Source organism: Toxorhynchites rutilus, chromosome 1 (genome assembly GCF_029784135.1).
Source record: "Toxorhynchites rutilus septentrionalis strain SRP chromosome 1, ASM2978413v1, whole genome shotgun sequence".
Taxonomy (NCBI): domain Eukaryota; kingdom Metazoa; phylum Arthropoda; class Insecta; order Diptera; family Culicidae; genus Toxorhynchites; species Toxorhynchites rutilus.
The window spans coordinates 27,300,673-27,322,063 of record NC_073744.1 but is presented as its reverse complement, the minus strand read 5'-3'; the positions used below and the strand labels follow the sequence as shown (position 1 = coordinate 27,322,063).

The following is a 21,391-nucleotide window of genomic DNA, read 5'->3' as shown; positions in this document are numbered from 1 at the left end:
CAGAACGAGATAGTGCTCCGCCCAGAGAAACATAAAAAGGAACCCCAAAAGGATAACGATGAATGGTATCGATGCTCCGACTCAGTTCCGAATGATGCGAATAGTGAGAAAACACGGTCCAATGTAGCACTGCGAATCGCGCTTCCTCTGGTTATTCCGAGTGGAGCGAAACGACGGCGCGACAACAGCAGAAGTTAATCGACCAAACGGAAGGTAACGTTACACGGGGGTTCCGTGGCATGAAAAGGTGTTCGGTGCAATTTGGCTCGGTACTTCCTCCTAGTCAAAACGGAGTGCAAGAGACGAGATACAGATGATGAGAAGTGATCATTCAAAAGACCTAAGGCTCAAGCTAAAAAAAAACCAACTAGGGCACCTGTGGATATTAACCCTCCTGCACTCGCGCGCAAAATCATAGCTCGTATACTCGCGCACGGTGTTACAGACCGAAAAATCAAAACCGAATTTTTGGAATTGGAATTGGAGCTAAAATTCAGTTAGTATCCGAAATCAAGTTTAAACAAAGCAAACTTCTGACATCCCCTAAATTAGAGGTGCGCAAAACGGTTCACTTTAATGAACCGTTCATTGACCAACCGTTCACTTAAGTGAACTAGTTCTTTTGAGCAGTTCACCCACTCTTTTGTACAGTGGCGGGATATGTCCGATATTTGTTAGAAATAACTTAGCACAATAGAAAATCAAACTTTGATTTTGAAATTTTAATTTTGTTTGAGTCGTTATTCATTATTTTCGGCATAAACTAGCATTGTACTGCTTTGCTTACGATGTATTGCAATAAATGCTATAGCAAAACTGTACCCAAACCGCGAACGTCAAAATTATAGAGCACAATATGATATAATATAAAACATATTTCATATTAGCGACGCGAATTTTACTGTTTAACAAGACTGTTTAAATCAACTTTCAGCTTTCAACTATATTTTATAAGTGAGGTAGATCGGCATAACAACTTACTGAAATATTTACCCTGAACTCCAAAATATGATGATAAATAATTTAACAATCCAATTTAAAACCATCGTATCTTGAACGCAACATAAAAAAACGCAACAAGCGTTTTTTTATGAAGCGACAATACCGACATATTATTTTTGTTGTTTCAAGGGGCTATCGTTTGTTTCAATTCGTTAATTTGAGAACTATTTACCTTGCAGCACCATTCATCTATCACTCATTCGTTTTCTTTCCTCTTATGCACCGCTTACCGTACCGTTATCAACCAAACGACCCGTTTTCGAGCGTGAGCACATCTTGGTTTTTATTTATGAAAATAGAAATAAACCGTTTCATATATAAAGTCACTTTTAACACAACTGTTACCATATACAATTTTACACCTACACTTGTGCTAAATTTTCCACAATACACGATCGGTCGTTGATATGAATTTTTCCCCCATTTCCCCCAGGCACCTTGGTTTTGATGCCTCTGTTAGGGAACCGCCACATGTGTCGTCAATTTCGACCAATCAGAAGTGGATTTTTCAATTGTTCGATGGTTAGTTTCATGACATATGAGGGGCTTAGAATGAAAGGGGTGTAAGTGATTTGATCGATTTCTCTACATCGACTCTCTCTTCTGGTCATAACTTAGCTGCAAATACATTCCCAGTTGTATTTGACAATGTGGAAGATAGGTCAGAACCTCATCTATCGGATTCTATAGCGAACTTAAATTGAAACTTTTTTGCAGTTGAGTTATTAACTAAAGAAAAAGTTGATGAAGAGAAATCGATCAAGTCACTTACACCCCTTGCATTCTAAGGCCCTCATATATTATTTTATTCAATATAAAAAATTGTTATGGAGTGCCGAAATCGATTGACGCAAAAATTTCATCAAATCATCATGAAATGACTGAGTAATAAGCGTTTAAAATTGGACGATTTTCACGATGTGCTCGATTTTGGATTTTCAATTTGTACCCCAATATGTTCCCGAAAGACGTAATCCTACGTCAAAAGGAGAAAAGGAATTCAGGGGGGGGGGGGTGTGCCATACAAATGAAACACAAATGAAAGGAGAAAAGGAATTCAGGGGGGGGGGTGTGCCATACAAATGAAACACAAATTTCTGTATAACTCGAAAACTAATCAAGTAAATGGAGCCAAATCTAGCATGTGAATGTATTAGGGGACACGAAACGTTTCTATGGTGAATAGACATTCCTCTCCCTTCTCTGAGGGGGAGGGGGGCTGCCATACCAATGAAGGATAAAACTCTGCATAACTCAAGAACAAATCAAACAAATAAAGCCAATTTTGGCATGTGGAGGAGGCAAGAAACGTTTCTCAGGTGATTTGACACCCCTATCCCTCTCTACAGTGAGGGGGGGGGGCAGAATAACTCTAGAACTAATCAAGCAAATGGAATCATACTTAGCATATAGAGGTTTTAAAGATCGATAAACGTTTCTATTGTTTCTATGAACCAAATTTGGTATATGGAGGTTTTAGGAGGCAATAAATGTTTCTATAGTGGTTTGACAATCCTCCACCTCCCTAAGAGGGGGAGGGGGGTGGGGCGGCTGCATTACTCGAAAATCAATCGAGCAATCGGAACCAAAATTGCACATGGAGGTTTCAGAGGGAGTGGGGGTTGTTTTTGCGTAACTCGAGAACTAATCAAGCAAATTGAACCAAAATTTGAATATAGAGGTTTTGAGTAGCAATAAATGTTTCTATGGTGGTTCGACACACTTACCCCCTCTCTGAGGGCATGGGGACCGCCATACAAATGAAACACAAACTTTTGCATAACTCGAGAACTAACAAAACTGATGCTAATTGAATATGTTCGGAAAATTCAGAAAATTCAATTCGCATATGTTCTACAATTATATATTGTGAATACACAAGCGTTGTTAGTCCATTTGATGTTTGCGCTAACGAAATCGATCTTCGTTCGAAAGTGGAAATGAATTTTAATGTGATAAAGTGATAAAACGCACTCCTGTATCCATATAAATAAAAATGGATCGCCGAATGTGTTGATAAGAGCAAAACTCGAGGAAGGTATTGTCCGATTTAGGAGTGTCTTTATTCGATCATATTTTCTGTATCAAACATTTATTCCATGTAACAGAGAAACATGTTGAATAATCTTGAACGAGTATTGTGTCTGAAAATAATCTGATATTATAATGACGCGTTTTGGTAGAAGTACTAGGAATTTTATAGTAAAAGGTGCTTTCAAAGGGTAGATGAAGATATCAATCAATGAACAGTTCTGCGATAGGACCCATGAACGTGCGCTTAGTAAGAAAAGGTGTGAGTGATATCGAAAAATAAAATTTGGGCGGGACGAAGTTTGCCGGGTCAGCTAGTGAGAAAAAAACGCAAATGTTTCAATGTCCTCAAGCATTTATCTTGATCCTTAAATTTACTTAACTAGTCTTACAACTTGTACAAAAAAGATCTCTTCAACAGAAAGGTTTCTGAAGGCACACTGCATAATGATATGCATATATTTAAGGCAACTTCCTCGATAAACTATTCAATCTACATGTTAACTAAAACAACTAACGTTAATTTAAAACTGCGCTGGACGGCTTCAGGTTTGCCCACATTCGGCAATGATATGCTCGCACATATTGGTTAAAAAAATAAAAAAAATACTTCGATTACTAGATTACCTACGATTATTGCAATGTTTCGGACGGAATGTTCATTGGTGCCTGAGTGTACTTTTCCTTCACACTTAAACTATTGCTATTTGAGATAGCTGGCGTTCTTTTTCTAAACGACAAAATATCTAAAAGAATTTTCAAATGAACGAATGAAGAAGGGGGCGTCGTCCGATGACGTCTATCGGCCCCACCGGCGGAAACCCATCCAGCAGAGGGCCAGCAGGACGCTGACAATGGTAAACTCCACCCGCAGCGAGGCAGCGCCGGCCAGGCGACACTTGAACGTATCATAGCGGCTGCGGTCGTCGTTGACAATGTTGAGGAATTCAGCCTCCACCAGCTGCCCGTCGAAGTAGGTGATCGGGTCCTCGTACGGGTACTCGAAACCCTGCAGGCACTCGCATTTGTAGCCCCCGAGCTCGAACTCACGGCCCTGGATCGGAACGCACTGGAATGGTGTGTACGGGATATATTGGATCGGTGAGGGGAGAAAGTGAGAGCAAAAAAAAATTAAATCAAATTGGTATCATGATTTCGTAATTCCGCGTTCTATGCACAAGAGGGTTATGGCGCGCCGAGTTGAGAATAATGCGTTGCGCGTGAGGTCAATGGCCTCGGCATGTGTGTTTTATGGGGTTGGGGTGTTGTTGCTTGCCGGTACCTTCCATTGAAGAGTATCGTTCACTCAGCCCAGTGCGATATTTGATATTTGTTGAGAGGCAGTGTGAAAGGAAAGCATGATGAGCGCATAATGCGGCTAGTGATCCCCGATTTTTGAAATCAACCGTTCATTAACTAATCGAATATCTTTCAGCTGTTCGTTATAGGATACGATTAATTGCCCAAAATATTCGATTAATCGATTAATCGCCACACTAAGAGAAATAATTAGACTAATTTGCTAGATTTTTTTGCCGTTATAATTAATTGTATGGGAGAGGGGGGCACATTCGGACAATTTTTTTCCTTGATTTTTAATATTTTTTGTAAACTTAAAAAAAATCCTGAATTCGTCCTGGTTGTCATTCGGACTTCGATGTATCATATGAGCGTGTTAGAGGTGTGCGTTAATGCGATTACGAATGGTTTATTCGAATTTTTGAAAATTGCCTTTTTGTCCGAATGTGCCCCATGTGTGGGGCAGTTTCGGACAACGAAAAAAAAATTAGGATTTATGTTTATCAACAATTACTTCCGTTTCCTCTTATTTCAAGCATAATCTGCATTTTTCTGTTTATCAGTATTTGTCTGAAAGGAAATTGCTTGCTATGAGAGTCAGTAAAAATTCATGATTTTGCTTTCTTCCGTCTTCGAGTGGTGGTTTTCCGCTGTGAAATTTTTGGAAAAGGTTCAACATTTTCCGGCGATAAAGTTGCCAAAGTAAAATCTTTCTGTATTGTAGACGCAATATTTTGCAGCATTGCTCCAGTAGGTGAAATCATTTGAATATTCAAAATCCTTGTCCGAAAAAACCAATGGATAGCAACTTGCCATTTTGAATCCAGCTAGGATATTACTCAGATTGAAAGAAGCATTATAAGCCGATGCAACTATAGCTGAAAGGTCGTGTATAGAAATAGTTCTTCCAGGATGGTTGAGTAGCCAATCGTTCTGGGAAACTGAGAGCTTTTGCTTGAAACGGGCCCATAACTGAAACATCCAGCGGTTGTAAACGATTTGTGACATAAGGCGGAAAAGATACATGAATTGTGCAATTTTCTCGGAAACATTTAGTTGTTTCCAAAGGGCAATGACTTTTTGATTGATTTTTGATTTTCTGAAATGAATTCGTTTTCGTTGCTTTTTGCTACCCTTTTCAAATGTTCCAGAACATTGAGAAACAGTTTTCCCGTTATGCAACCGTTAGTTGGGAAATTAGCGAAGACAATGGACCCACCAGTGAGCTAGAATCATGAAAACGTTCTATTCGACACTAGTTCGATAGCTCTTTACATCTCATCTTCGTTGATGCAGGTTCTATCGATTTTTTGTTTGTAGTTTCGAATCATCATCAGGTCCGAGAATCAGACTAAATTGATGTTTGTTAGTAAACAACAATCAGACACAAATTTTATGAGGTATCAAACAGTGTCCGAATGTGCCCCGTGAATAATAAATAGACCTTTATTTCCCCGTTGTATGCATGTTTGTTTTTTTCATTTCATATTAGTTACTAACTGAGGTGGTGTACTTAAATTTCTAAATCGTTCACAAAGGAATTATGGAAATACTTACAACTTCAAGCTCAAAAGTTCCGAAACGTGTATGATAAAGGGCACTGTGTTATTTTCGTGAGTACAGGGAAACTTCGATATAACGTACCCTTGTTATAGCGTACCCTCGATATAACGTCATTCGATATAACGTACATTTTACCTCTATATAACGTACACATGATCAATGTGTAAAAAATATTTTAGGTAGGAGAGGAGAGTTTCACGTCAATCTCACAGGTTCAACAAAGGTCACTAGGTGGCCTGTACTTTTAACCAATCTCTAGATACAACTGGTTTTATGATTCCGGATTCTGAATGAATCGGAATCGGAATCGGATTCTGAATGAATCTGAATCGATACAACGTACAATTCTGAAAGAGAAATGTATGTTATATCGAAGTTTACCTGTATTTACTACTTACGAAAACAACACAGTGCCCTTTATCATACACGACCAGGAGATGTCAAACCAGGGTTGCCACATATACAGAATATTCGGTTTTTAGCAGATTTTTGGCCGCCATATTTCAGGTACAGAATCTGTATACACAGAATTACAAATTTTCAGCAAAAATACAGAATTCAATGATTTTTTTTAAATTCAATTTTAAATATCGAATTTATTACAGCGCATACATAGATTCCTCGTTTATGAAGAAAAGTTCAACGCAACGCAACGAGATGGTTATCGTTGGAGGCAGTTGTTAAGCGAAATCATGAGCGATTTAAAGAGATTGAGCTTATTTTTTGTGTTTTGTTTTGTTTTTTGTTTTACCATAATCAATCCGCCAATCGTATATTGACTCATTTAAACGATCCTATGGCTAAACCGATTATGCTGTTGCTAAACTTCGTTCTACCACTCATCAATAAAGTCAATTGCACTTTTCAATCAGAATGTTCTCAATTTTGCGAACTTTATAATGAGACAAGTATGTTATAACAGATCATGTTGGATAACTTATGTTTTGAAAGCTACGTGCAACGACTCGCTGATGCTGACCTTGATGTAAAAGATTTTGGAGACATCCTGAAAAAGCCTGAGAATGTTTACGTTGGTATCAAGAAGAAGAAGCTGAAAAAATATTGGACGCAGCTAGGAAGATGATCTTCAAGACGATTTGTTGTGACTTCTATACTGAGCTCGTGAAACAGATTTGAAAAAGAATTGGATTTCAACGATCCGGTTATCAAAACTGCGGCCTTAATAAACCCTCAAATTTTCGTCAAGCTACTGGTGATTTGATACGCCAATTTCCTCATTTCGGTGATGCATGTAATAGACAAGGCTTGGATAACGTATTAAAGCTACTCAAGACGAATCTTATGAGACAAAAATTGAGAGACTCAGATATAACTTGGTCCCAGCTGCTGGATGTCAAAAGGCGAGATGAGAATTTTGTTTTATCCATTGCTATGGTCGTTTGTAAGACCTTTTTTGATAACATTCAGCAGCGTATGTTGAGCGAATATTTTAACTTTACAATGCCACAAAAACAAAGTCCGGAAATCGGTTGCCCCCCACAATTACAGACTAAATTTTGAAAGCGAAAAACTATGTATCGGCTCAGGGAGGAGCTTCAAGGATAAAATTGACGAACAATTTGAGAGCAAAGTTCAACAAAACCATGTATAAACATCATCAGATGATTAGAAGAAAACCAGATTTTTTTCAGAAATTTTTTGCAGAATTAAATGTGGCAACCCTGTGTCAAACCATATGACGGCTGTTGATTAAAGAGCTGTTAACTTGCTTATATTTTTAATTTGGTTGAAATTTGTACTACTTAATTTTTACAAGCGTTGCCTGAAACTGCCCCCCTTTCCCCTACATGTAATTATTTTTATAAACTAGAGATGCTGCGGTTGCTGTTTGGTTTACCGGTGTGTTTGTAATATCCCTTCGTCAGCTTTGAAAATGAAAACAAGCTTTGCATCGTGCAACAAATTCCTTTGATAATCGTTATTGAAATTGAAATGCGGAAAGTTACCTCAAATTCGACATGCCGTTCACATTCACATTCACATTCAGTGTCACATTGAAAGCGATTGTGACCTGTAATAGGACATTCGCAAAGCCGGTGGTACAGTGTCGCCATCCAGGGGCGACTTTCAGAGCCATAATTTGAGTCTCAAAAAACAATGTCCAATTAGAGGCGAAAATGTCCCATTATTCGTATCGCATTATAGGTCTGTCACATCGGCTAGATTTCGAACTACAGGTAACTTTCTGTATATGAATTGAAGTTAACTTTTCCGTAACAAACAGATTTTTTTACGTGATAGGATAACACGATTCTTTGCATTTGGTGAAAAATACCATTAATATCACAAAATTTATAGATAAAATGGTTATGTCTAGTTTTCTTCTAGTGCAGATTTTTTCATTGATAAAAGAGGTATCTCTAGCAATTTAAAAATTGGAAACAGAAACGTTTTTATTTAGTATATTAGTTATATCTACGATATCCATCGAACAATTCCGCACGAATGTGCAAAAACGCTTGAAAAGTCCGGCTTCTCCATTTCCATGCAGGTGATTGCTTTCAGCCACAATAGAATTGTGAATCACTCACAAGTCGTCAGAATTGGTGTTCTGGCTCTCCTGACTTTGAACATTGTTATTCTTTTGAAGCTGTTCTGATGAATTCGCATGTGGAATAAAATTGTTGGTGGAAAATCCTTGTTTTTATATTTAAAGTGTCATTTCGTTTGATTTTATATATTCGATACTAGTGGAGGTGATCTGGCGTAGTGGTAACATTAATGCCTCTCACGCTAAAGGTCACGAGTTCAATTCATTCAAGTGTTGAAAATCACTATATATATATATTATATATATATATATATATATATATATATATATATATATATATATATATATATATATATATATATATATATATATATATATATATATATATATATATATATATATATATATATATATATATATATATATATATATATATATATATATATATATATATATATATATATATATATATATATATATATATATATATATATATATATATATATATATATATATATATATATATATATATATATATATATGTATATATATATATATATATATATATATATATATATATATATATATATATATATATATATACATATATATATATATATATATATATATATATATATATATATATGTATATATATATATATGTATATATATATATATATATATATATATATATATATATATATATATATATATATATATATATATATATATATATACATATATATATATATATATATATATATATTAGGCTGTCAAAAAAGTCCTGCGGTATTTCCGCGAGGTGTCGTTGTAAGCGCGTAGTTCTAGTTGTATTCATTGTATCGAGTCATACTATAGCTTGTTGGAAAGGTGTTTTTGCGCTATAACATAGTCCTTGACAGTGTTTTGTTTGGTTAAGTCGTTCGTAAGTTATAGTGTCGCGAATATGGAGCAAAATAAAGAGAAAATCCGACATATTTTACAGTACTACTATGACACAGACAAAAATGCATCTCAAGCTGCCAATAAAATTTGTGCAGTTTATGGACCCGATACAGTATCCATTTCCACCGCACAACGATGGTTTCAACGTTTTCGTTCTGGTGTAGAGGTCGTCGAAGAAGCGCCACGCTCCGGAAGGCCTGTCGTCGAAAATTGCGACAAAATCGCTGAATTAGCCGAGAAAGACCGGCATAGTAGCAGCCGTAGCATCGGCCAAGAGCTGGGGATAAGTCATCAAACCGTTATTAACCATTTGAAGAAGCTTGGATTCACAAAGAAGCTCAATGTATGGGTGCCCCACACGTTGACGCAAAAAAACATCTTTGACCGTATCGACGCATGTGAATCGCTGCTGAATCGCAACAAAATCAACCCGTTTCTGAAGCGGATGGTGACTGGCGATGAAAAGTTGGTCACTTACGACAACTTGAAGCGCAAACGGTCGTGGTCGAAGCCCGCTGAAGCGACTCAGACGGTGGCCAAGCCCTCATTAACGGCCAGGAAGGTTCTGCTGTGTGTTTGGTGGGATTGTCAAGGAATAATCTATTATGAGCTGCTTCCCTATGGCCAAACGCTCAATTCGGACATGTACTGCCAACAACTGGACCGCTTGAAGGTAGCAGTCATGAAGAAGAGGCCATCTTTGATAAACAGAGACCGCATTGTCTTCCATCAGGACAACGCCAGGCCACACACTTCTCTGGTGACGCGCCAGAAACTCCGGGAGCTCGGATGGGAGGTTCTTTTGCATCCGCCGTATAGTCCTTGCACCAAGTGACTACCACCTGTTTTTGTCCATGGCGAGCTAGGTAGTCAGAAGTTAGCCACAAAAGAGGCCTGTGAAAATTGGCTATCCGAGTTTTTTGCCAATAAGGAAGCGAGCTTCTATAACAGGGGTATTATGAAGTTGGCATCTCGTTGGGAACAAGTCATCGAACAAAACGGCGCATATTTGACTTAAAACAGATGATTATAACAAATTTTATGAACAAATGAAAATTCAAAAAAAATACCGCAGAACTTTTTTGACAGCCTAATATATATATATATATATATATATATATATATATATATATATATATATATATATATATATATATATATATATATATATATATATATATATATATATATATATATATATATATATATATATATATATATATATATATATATATATATATATATATATATATATATATATATATATATATATATATATATATATAATACTTATTTTATATATTCGAAGACACAAACTGGTAGCGAGAAAAGTATGAAGAAATCGCGGAAGTGTTGTTATCAGTGGATGATACAGTACAGTAATCGTTCGCTAACAGATCCTGATTTAACTGGTCTGCGTTTCAACTGGGCGAACGTTAACTGCTCCTTGGACCAGTTTAAAATCAGAATTTCGTAAACAATCGACGCCATTTTCAAATGGAATATTTGCTGCGAGGGGCATTCGAATGTAATTTGAAATGTTATGATAATTGACATTATTTTCGCATGACAAAAACATTGATTAAATTACAGAAAAACTATTTCTTCAAATTATATTTCATATCTCACACTCAACGCGAATCAAACAATTCATTGAAGTTCCCCTCGATTTTATTCGACGTTTAACATAAGGAACCAGCTAAAACGCAAATGTCTATAACTGGTCTTACCTTTTCGCCCAGTTAGTGAATGTTTACTGTACCATGCCAAATGGCCGATCGCTTAACATAATTTCGAATGTTCAGAAATGTTCAGCTGCAATATGCATTTTCTATTATTTATAATGAAATAGAAAAACGGATACAATTCCGACACTAAAGTGATTAGAATAATCCATTCCGTTTTATATGCAACTAAAATTGCGTAAGTCGGCATTCTATAATATTGTTCCGTTATAATATGAATAGAGCAGAATGAGTATAGAGTCATATGGAAAACTATCACTCCTTTACAAAATTAAGATCAATTTCGCATGAATTAAAACCAGTTTCCGATTCGTGGATCACCCAATTATTACGGTGGTTTTTATGTAAAAACAGTAGTAAATGATCCTGAAATACATACTTCGCTGTACTCCTGAATACGAACGGACTATCTGAATCAGGTCTCTTGAAGAAATGTTACCCAAGTCAAAAAACGATTTGAAAAACTACGTTACACGTTCCGTTTTACAGTATGAAGCAAATCTATCCAGGTTGAATTTCTTTCCATCATAGGTGATCACTTGAGATAGTGAACCCGATGGGATTGGCTGTTTTCCGACTCGCATCTTTGGAGACAAAATGTTGAAGGTTTGGGGAGAATTTTCTCAAAGAGGCCTTTAATGTTTTTTTTTCTATTCTGAGCTAACCTGTTGTATCAAAAAGGAGAAAATCAATCGAATGGTTGAAAAAAGTAAAGAAAAACTGAAATTTCTTATTTGCCATCGACTTTTTTTTCTCTCAAGTTAATTTTTTACTACTATCCGAAAGAACATTCTGGACTGAAAAGTTGACGAAACAATGTTATGAATGACAAAGCAAGCGTCCACTGACAAAAACATGCAGACCTAGGCGTTTACTAGGTCGAATTAGCCACTACATTGTAAATTCAATGTGATCAAAACACCTCTAAAATAATTAAAACTGGATTGATTAATTGTCGCAAATTATTCGTTCGCTTCAATTATTGGTTGTACAAAACTTGTTCGATTTATAAACGATTTTTGTATGAAGTATGAAGTATGAAGTATGATTAATCGAACGATTATCGGGGATCACTAAATACAGCCAAAGATTGGCAGTGTTAGAAGCATGTTTCGCAATCCCATTTACTATTTATCAATTGAAGAATGCAACTAAAAAGGATCTTTATTGATCATACACAGTATTAAAAGAAAAAAAGAAAAAATAGTGTGGGTTAAAACCGTATAACCAAACTTCTGGCTAACCTTCTCTCAACCGCAACGCAACAGAAGTGATGCATGCAAATGCACGAAGGCACACACATTTCCATCGTTTCGCAACGCAGCATAACAGTAGCAGCGGCAGTTTGTTTGTTCTGCCTGGTGAAAAACAGGACTTGCGAGGAACGAGGTCCCGGCTAGCGAAACCAGAACAAAGGAAGAAAAAAAAGTCCTGATACGTAAACATTGCACACGCACACAGACCATTAACGCATCGCATCTCGCATGCATGCATGCATGCATGCAAACAAAACGGTCGCGGCCACCACACCAAGAACAAAAGACTAACGACCGTCTACCGAGCGCGTTTCTTCCTTCTCTTCTCTCAGCGGTAATTCTTATGCCCATTATGATATATACTCACGTATGAAGTCTTCTCGTCGCATTTGTGGGTATTTTTGAATGCATTCGGTACGAAATAGTCATCCGGACATTGGTTGATATCCAGCTGTAGCATATTCATTGAGACTGAGACGATCCCCCTGTTTTGATTCCCGCCGGAAGGGAAGGTGAGAAAAAAGTGCATTCAATTAGAACTGGTTTTCCTTCTTTTCTCGGTTTTTGTTTTTTTTTGGTTCAAATGAAAATGCAATGCACATGTCAACTTACTTGAACTCGAGTTTCACCTTCAAGCTGTCCCAGCCGAAGAAGGGTGCCGCGTAAGTTATCAACCACTTCTTCACGTAGCCCTTGCAATCGAACTGAGGTGCGGTCCAGAAACCATGATCCAATGTGGCCGCGTGGTAGAAATTCGGATAGCGTTCGTATTTCTGGGAGTGCTCCCCCGTTTCATTGTGACGGAGTCGAATCTTCATGTAGTACTTTTCCAACGAGTCAAAATTGGAAGCCCATCGCTGCTTCAACAATTTGTAATACGGCAGCTCGGTGTAATCCTCACCGGTTTTGTTCAACCGCGCCAAATCCTCCAATTTGAACTTTCTCGAGTTCTTCTGAGTCTTGTAAGCGTACGGGCCAAACAGGGTGCGATTGGGGAACTTATTGCGGTCCCAATAAGTGGCGGCGGACCAAATCCTCGAATTGCCCATCACCAAAGCGACGGTTTCGCCCATCATTTGATCCTCGGTCAGTGGTTTGTCGGCTACTCGCTTGCCAGAGTACACTTCCAGCGGATCGGAAACCTGCAGGAAGGCACTAATGAAGTTCGCCAATCGCAGGGCCATTTTGGCTTCGTTCAAGAAATGTTTGTCCGCCTTATAGCCGATGTCCCCATTGAGAACCAGATCCTGCGGGTGGAAATCTTTGCAGGTGTTCTCGGTGACTCCAAAGATAAAGTTCAACACCTCGTTCACGTTCATTTTTTCCGTGTGCAACGACACCGGTCCCTTGGTGTAGTTCTTGTGCTCATAGTAATGACTGAGATACTTTTCCCGCGTATACTCCGGCAGCCGGTACCACTCGATCGGAATCTTCTGAATCCAGCCGATCTTCTTACAATCGAACCCATTGTAGTACTGCTCGTCGGACGCCCGCTCCAGAATCTCCCCCAAGTAGGGCCTCCGTACGACCGAGGGCAATCTAAAGCCGGGTCGACAACGACACTGGTAACCTCCCCGACGGAAACCCCACCCATCCAGGGGCTCGCACTCGGTCGTTTCCTTCTTGCAGCGAGCAGTGTCCGCGAATTTGTTCTTACCCTTGTTACCCTCCCCCTTCGGGCACTGATTGATGTCGATACGCTCGAAGTCCATCTCGATCACGGACACGCCGGTGTATCTGTGGTAAACAATTGAAAAGTGTTGTTAACGATCGTGTGTTCTTCGCATAATTGTAAACCAGTTAGATATAAATTAGAATGTATAGGTACCGTCGTTGGGGGTGAGAATGGGTCAAAAAAGGAGAAAAATCTGGGATCGATTCATTGTAACCAAAAAAATCGTAAAGATCGATTTTTTCGATCATAAATTTTTTTTCAGTGTACATTGATTTTAATCTCACCACCTGACATATTTTATAAACATAAGGTCAACGTTTGAATTGGTTCCGATGATGACAAATTAGTGATAGTGAATCTAGGTGGAGTGTATGTTTGGTCTAGGATTAGGCGATCTTGGATGGATATTTAGAAGATCGATTTTTTTTTATCTGAGATAAACTTTTTGTAAATTTGTTTTTCAATATACATCGGTTTTAATTTCACCAAAGATTGCCTGACAAACTTTATAAACATAATGAGATTCGTTCACTCGGCTTGCTAACAAAGTCAGTTTGATCATTCTCCAATTTAATTCCGTACAAATTCTGACAGGATCAGAACTAGCGGCCGCTACTAAGAGTTGGTGTTGGATGTCTAATGATACTTTACAAATGAAACACAAATTTCTGCATAACACGAAAACTAATCAAACAAATGGAGCCAAATTTGGCATGTGAAGGTTTTGGGGGGCACGAAACGTTTCTATGGTGAACAGACACTCCTCTCTAAGGGAGGGCTGCCATACAAATGAAACACAAATTTCTGCATAATTCAAGAAATAATGAAGCAAAAGGAACCAAATTTGGTATATGGAGGTTTTAGAGGGCAATAAATGTTTCTATGATGGTTTAACACTCCTCCCCCTCCCTAAGGGGACTGCATTACTCGAGAATCAATCAAGCAAACGGAATCAAAGTTGTGCATGCGGAGGTTTCAGAAGGGGGGAACTAATCAAGCAAATGGAGCCAAATTTGAGATGCGAGGGTTTTTGGCTACGAAAAATGTTTCAATGCTAGTATGACACCCGTCCCTTCTCTGGAATGGAGAGGGGGTCCCATAAAAATAAAACACATTTCAAACAAACATATTCCAACGAAACATGACAATTGAAAATTTTCGAAAAACACTGAAGGAAAATGGGAACATTCGAAAAATTCAATTCGCATATGTTCTAGAATTACATATAGACAAGCGTTGTTAGTCTATTTGATTTGTCTCGGAGAAGGACTTGTCCGATTTAGGGCTGACTTTATTCTATCATATTTTCTGTATCAAACTTTTATTCCATATAACGGAGAAACATGTTATTTGCTGGTAGATGAAAAATCTTGAACGAGAATTGTGTCTGAAAATAATCTGATATTCTAATGACGAGTTTTAGTAGAAGTACTAGGAATCTTATAGTAAAAGGTAATTTTAAAGGGTAGATTAGAAGATCAATCCATGAACAGTGCTGCAATTGGAACCATGGATATAATAACGAAAAATAAATTTTGGGCGGGACAAAGTTTGCCGGGTCAGCTAGTATAAAATAAATAGATAAATTAGAAAACATGCTTTCGATTTTTTAAAGATCGCTTCTTTTGTACCGATGTAATAAGTGATCTCTACGCCGTTTAGAAAATCGATTTTTCTATAAAGATCGCCCAACACTAGTCATTTGAGCAACTTTGCATACATGAAACCTTCAAAAAAGAATTAGGCTATTTTTTGAAAAGGGCCATATAAAATTTATAACTCAAAAACTATGTTACCTACAAAATTCTGGTCAAAGTATGAAATGTAGAAGATTATTAATTTTTTTATAAATAAATACAAAAAAAAAATTCAGAAAATATTGCTAAGAATACCTTATAATTTACAATTTATAATTTCTATATAACTTCTTGCTCGTCTCGTCTTTTGGAATAGGGCCCTATGATTAGTTGTAATTTTTTTCAAATAAAACATGAAAAAGGTGTTGTTAGAGAAACTGTTCCCCTGTAAAAGTGCCCATCTTTCGATGTATGCACGACTTGTTGGAAATTGTAAGGGCTATCTATATTTTTTTGAGAATTAAAAAAAATGTGTTTTTGAGAAAAATGAATGTTAATGTTTAAAATATGTTTTTCCTGAAAATTCAAAAAAAAAACTTCAGCATTTTTTTGTCAAAATTTAAACAATTTTCTACATTTCCTTCTTTGACCTAAATTTTGTAGGTATTCTAGTGTTTGAGTCAGAATTTTTTGTAAAATGATTTTACAGAGACACTCGCTGGCAATCGTCATTCCGAGAGGCAAATGGGGGAATACAAAATTCTCTGAGAATAGATGAGCGGAATCGAGACAGTATTTTTCCGTTCAACTCGTGTATGAACTTTGCGAAGATGATAGGTGAATGTTTTCTGTCTCAAATAAAGTGAGGCATAAACGGAGAATAGAAGGGCGAGTTTAATCTGTGAATGAGTGTTGTTGAACGAATTTCGATGCGATTTTGCCCATACCTGCTCCTGAGACGAGATGGTATGAAGTTCGTTCATTGAAAATGTGTACATCATATCGAGGTAAAATGTACTTCACATCGAGGGTACGTTATAACGAGGATACGTGAGTGTGAAAAGCGTGAAAACTGAAATCTAGCTGCGATTCTAAATGAAAAACTGCATGTAACGTTTTATCCTAGGACTAACCGTTCTTGAGATATAAACAATTTAATATAATGAAAACAATATTTCTACACATTGTCGCAGCCTTAGTCCAGCATCAGTATGCATTTTCTAACATTTCACGAACAAGATTTTAACTGTTTCATATTGGTTATATCTCCTGAGACGAACCAGCCCAGGAGGCTGAAAATCTCAAAAATAAAGAATAAAAAAAATGGTTATATCTCAAGAACGGTTAGCTCCAGGATAAAAGTTTTCCTGTAAAATCGCGTACAGATTCCATTTTTATGTTATTGTTTCTCAATGATTAGAACTTCAAGAAATGTAGAGAAATTTCAAGGATTTTCAAAAGTGCATATCTCCATTTTGGTGAGTTTATCACGGCACCACTATACGTCAAACTTTGTTGAATTCGAAGGGTTTTCCAATAAAATTAATTCAATTTACAAATTAAATTCAATTTTTGAGTAAGATTTTTTAACAGTGCTTTTAAATTGTTACTATTCCTAAATGGATCATTTATTTTCCAACAACTTTGTCAAACATCATATTTTAATTAGACATCTGGATTTTGAGTTAAGATTTTTTGAAATTTCAAAGCCCTTTTAAGAAATCATTCATAAATTAAGTGATTATATGATAATGATACTTGTGATTCTAGGTAGTTTCCATCATATGTACCAAGTTTCAAAAAAAGTCGGAGGGTCGGGTCAGTGGCGCGCTAATTTAACAAGGAATTGATCTATACTTACTAGTAGACCATTGCAAGTGCACTCCGGCCTTTAAATTGTTACCACGGCTGTGTAAAAAATCGTTTTGTTAAATCTTAACATGGAACTATAACAATATTGATTTTGTTCATTGCTAGAGAGAAAAATTCGCGGGAGTGGGTGTTTTTTTACTATCGCTTCTCCAATAGGTGCGAACGTCTATAACTATTCATCTTAATGTACTAAGTTTAACTCTAGATACATCCAAGATTCTACTAGATATTCTATCTAAAATATCCATAAGCTCGAACATAGAATTAAAAAGCCAGCATCTGAAATATGGAATCTCCGAATTATATGTTATATAATTTGTGTCCGGAATCTGGTGTAAAAGGGAATCCATTCAATCAAATAATCCAATCTTGTTATAGAACCAATACACCCTCACTCCCACCAATCCACCAAATTCAACGCTTATTAAGCCGCCCCTAGACGTGGCTTTTTTTAGACCTGAAGAGGAATTAGAGACAAATTGGATTAAAAGTCTTAAAGACAATCAAAAGAGCAACTTGATTTCGGTATTTGCATTTATTCGATTACCGTGAAGCCGCTACTAAAAACATCTCACATGTTTCAAGTTCGTCAGAAAAAATGAGGACAGTTTCGAAGAATTCCCCAATTAGAAACGAGAAATAGTTAATGAGAAGAAGTTTGATATCCCTCTAGGAGCCAGCATCATGTCAGATTTAAGAAAAATCTTCATAATAATTTACGTCGCACCTCTAGGTGGATTGACATTATTTTCGCAACTAAATAATCATTCAAAACACTTACATGTTGTCGAACCATCTTGAACCTACTAAAATATTAATTTCTAAACTTTATTCTTAGAAGAAAGCAATATTCATCACTTCGACCTATTGTGACCCCTTCTAAGGGGTGAAATTGGGTTATCTTCCATTGAATCGCGGTTCAGTGAAATATTATTACTATTCAACTATATCCTGAACACTCGTAAATATATTATTAGAGTACATATCTACGTAATCAAAAGTACGTTCCACTATAATTTACGATAGTTTTAATAACAAAAAATTGACCCACTCTCACCCCCAACGACGGTACTCAAAATATACCCTACCCGTAATCCACCAATCAAACCTACCTCGGATACTCAATGTGCCGGAACTGCGTATGACGCGGATAGATATCCGCTATCGGTACCACCGCCGCCACCAGCCACTTGTTCGACCGTCCGCAATCGAAGTAGGGCCGGGTGAACTTCACCGGACCGGGATCTTCGTCTGCCCCGGGCGGACCGTGGAAGGTGAACGTCACATTCGTGTTGTTCGCATAGCGTATCTCCACCTGGTAGGTCGTCTTGGTGTCGTGCCGTTTCGTAACGTAATCCGGCAGCCAGGTCTTGTACCACTCGTTGATCTTGTAGAAATCGGTGGTGTAATCGTGCGAAATGGAATCCGGCGAGAAGGCACCCAAATCGCGCACATCGAACGTATTCATGGTGGATATTTTGTGCAGATGGATGGGATCGTTGAAATCGTCCAGCCGGAATGTTCGTGGTGCGAATCGGGGGAAGGTTTTATTGAAGAAGCCCCGATACGACGAGGAGAACGAAGTATTGGGCGAGAAATATACCGCCGAAGCGTTGATCGATGGATTCGCGGACACATCCGCAACCGTGGAAAGAAAATAGTACATCATACCCGGATCATACGTGTCATTAATGGCAGGTCTAATGAATCGACTCTGCAAAATATAGCTCCAGAAGAAACCCCGAGTCAGCGCCATGTTGTGCAGCAGCAGCAGTGCCGTCCTGTTCGGGAAGATTGAATTCTGGTCGAATTCCTTAATGTCCGGCAAGTGCGAAACGGTGTCATCGGGCAGGAACAAATCCGAGACATGTAGAATGGGGCAATTATCGGCAGTAGCCCGGTCGAATTTTACTTTAACCTCGTCGAATGCATCCCGCGGCTGCCACTCGTACTGGGCCAACACACCCACTACAATTAGAAACGCCAACAGGGCGCAACAGCGCCACAAAATCGCCATAACTTTCCGCTAAAAACACTCTACTCATACAAAACTATCACTTCCTGCAATATCCCTATCGAAATCAATTAAAATTGTACCATTTTTTTCTAAATTTGTAAACAATTTAACAACTTGCTGCTCGCAAATCAACTTGACTACGCCCGAAATGAATATGGCAGACGGAATGTTTATTTGCTAATGTAGAAGGCGGTGGCATTCGTGTAGTCATCAGCAGTGGCTAGCCCAATACGCACCAACACACGCGAACATGCGGGTGCAATGGAAACAAAAATGATTCACTCGTCGTGCGTGGTGTGTTCATTCATTCATATTATACTTGTTGCATGTGAACATGTGCCAGGAGAAGGAAACAAAAGAGCAATTCTTCGCCAAATCGGCAAAAAAAACAGCAAAATTTGTCCCGGCCCCTTCAATTTATTTGAACCTTAACATTTTGCGGACCGCTCACGAGATTTCTCGTGTTTCGCGTTCCGTCTGTTACGGATGGAACACGAAATAATGCGTGTTTTCTACACTTGATGGTTAAATCCATGGTCTGCCAAGAATCTCACAAGGGGCTGTCCACATACCACGTGGACATTTTTAGGGGGGGTAGGGGGTATGAAAATGTCCACGCTTGTCCACGGAGAGGGGGGTGGGGGTATAGACTATGTCCACGTGGACACGAAAAATAAATATTTTTTCAAATATTATCACCGATACATTCTAAATTGAATAAAAACTGATCCATATTCAAGAATTTTGAAACTTTCCGCCCATCCTGAGTATTCTGTATTTATCCATAAACGGATTGAGCTGCCTGAGAGTGCTTCATATATTTTTACTAATATCATTGAACTTCTTCGCTGAAATCTATATTCTGAAAATAACTCATGTAAACTGTGAACGACAGAGCTATTTTGTATGATCCTATAATTTTATAGTTGCGGGCTATGCATAGACGTTCATAGCTCAAACCTATAAAAAATAAACGATTCCATAATGGTTATGTTTTCATGATATTACACATATGGTTTTTTCATCAAATATAATTTTCTATAGATTTTGTTCTATTTATCTCGAGAACAGTAAGTCTTAGGATAATTATGTCTGTATATAAAACTCCGATACAATATGACTATTCTATTAACCAGCAAAAAATTCAACGAGTGAAAGTAGTCAAAGATTTAGGTGTCCTTTTTGGACTTACCTTCCAGAATCACTACAGTAATATCATCGCTAAAGCAAACCAAAATCTGGGATTCATAATGAGAATCGCTAAGAACTTTCGTGATCCGTACTGCTTAAGAGCACTTTTCTATGCATTCGTCCGCTCAATCCTTGAAACGGCAGTGGTTGTCTGGAGTCCTTTCACTGATATTTGGTCCGTACGGATTGAGTCTGTTCAGAAGAAATTTATCAGGTTTGCGCTTCGGAATCTTCCTTGGAGGGACCCGATGGCGCTTCCTCCATACGAAAGTCGATGCAAGCTGCTGAACATGGACACACTGGCTAAAAGAAGAGACGATATGCGCGCGATCTTCGTTGGAAAACTGCTTCTTGGGACAATCGACGCTCCTAAAATTCTAGCTGAACTAAACGTGAATGTGACTTCGAGATTTCTCCGTTCTACCACTTTTCTTCGTATTCTTTTCCAGTTTACGGACAAAACGAACCAATTTGTGCTATGTGTTATATGTTTAATTCTGTTTTTCATTTGTTCGACTTCAATATTAGTTGTGAAACTTTCAAGAATCGCTTGCGTAATCGAGATTTAGTGTAGTTTAGTACCTAATCATGTAACATTTTATCAAGTAGACCATGTTGTCAGATGATTTTGTTAATAATAAATATAAATATAAATAATTTATCATGCAGAATTTTGTGTAAAATTATTTTCTCGCATTACTTTTCT

The 21,391-nt window shown here is 37.6% G+C and overlaps 1 protein-coding gene across 1 annotated transcript; it reads right to left on the bottom strand.

Annotated features, from left to right (window-relative positions):
* Positions 1–3,370: 3,370 nt before the first annotated feature.
* LOC129762132 (uncharacterized) lies at positions 3,371–19,686 on the bottom strand. Its single transcript, XM_055760123.1, has 4 exons — positions 18,590–19,686; positions 12,966–14,090; positions 12,721–12,838; positions 3,371–4,102 (listed from the first exon to the last, which is right to left on the bottom strand). The coding sequence occupies exons 1-4, from the start codon at positions 19,492–19,494 to the stop codon at positions 3,833–3,835; spliced, it is 2,418 nt and encodes an 805-aa protein (XP_055616098.1). The 5' UTR covers positions 19,495–19,686; the 3' UTR covers positions 3,371–3,832.
* Between the last annotated feature and the right edge of the window lie 1,705 nt (positions 19,687–21,391).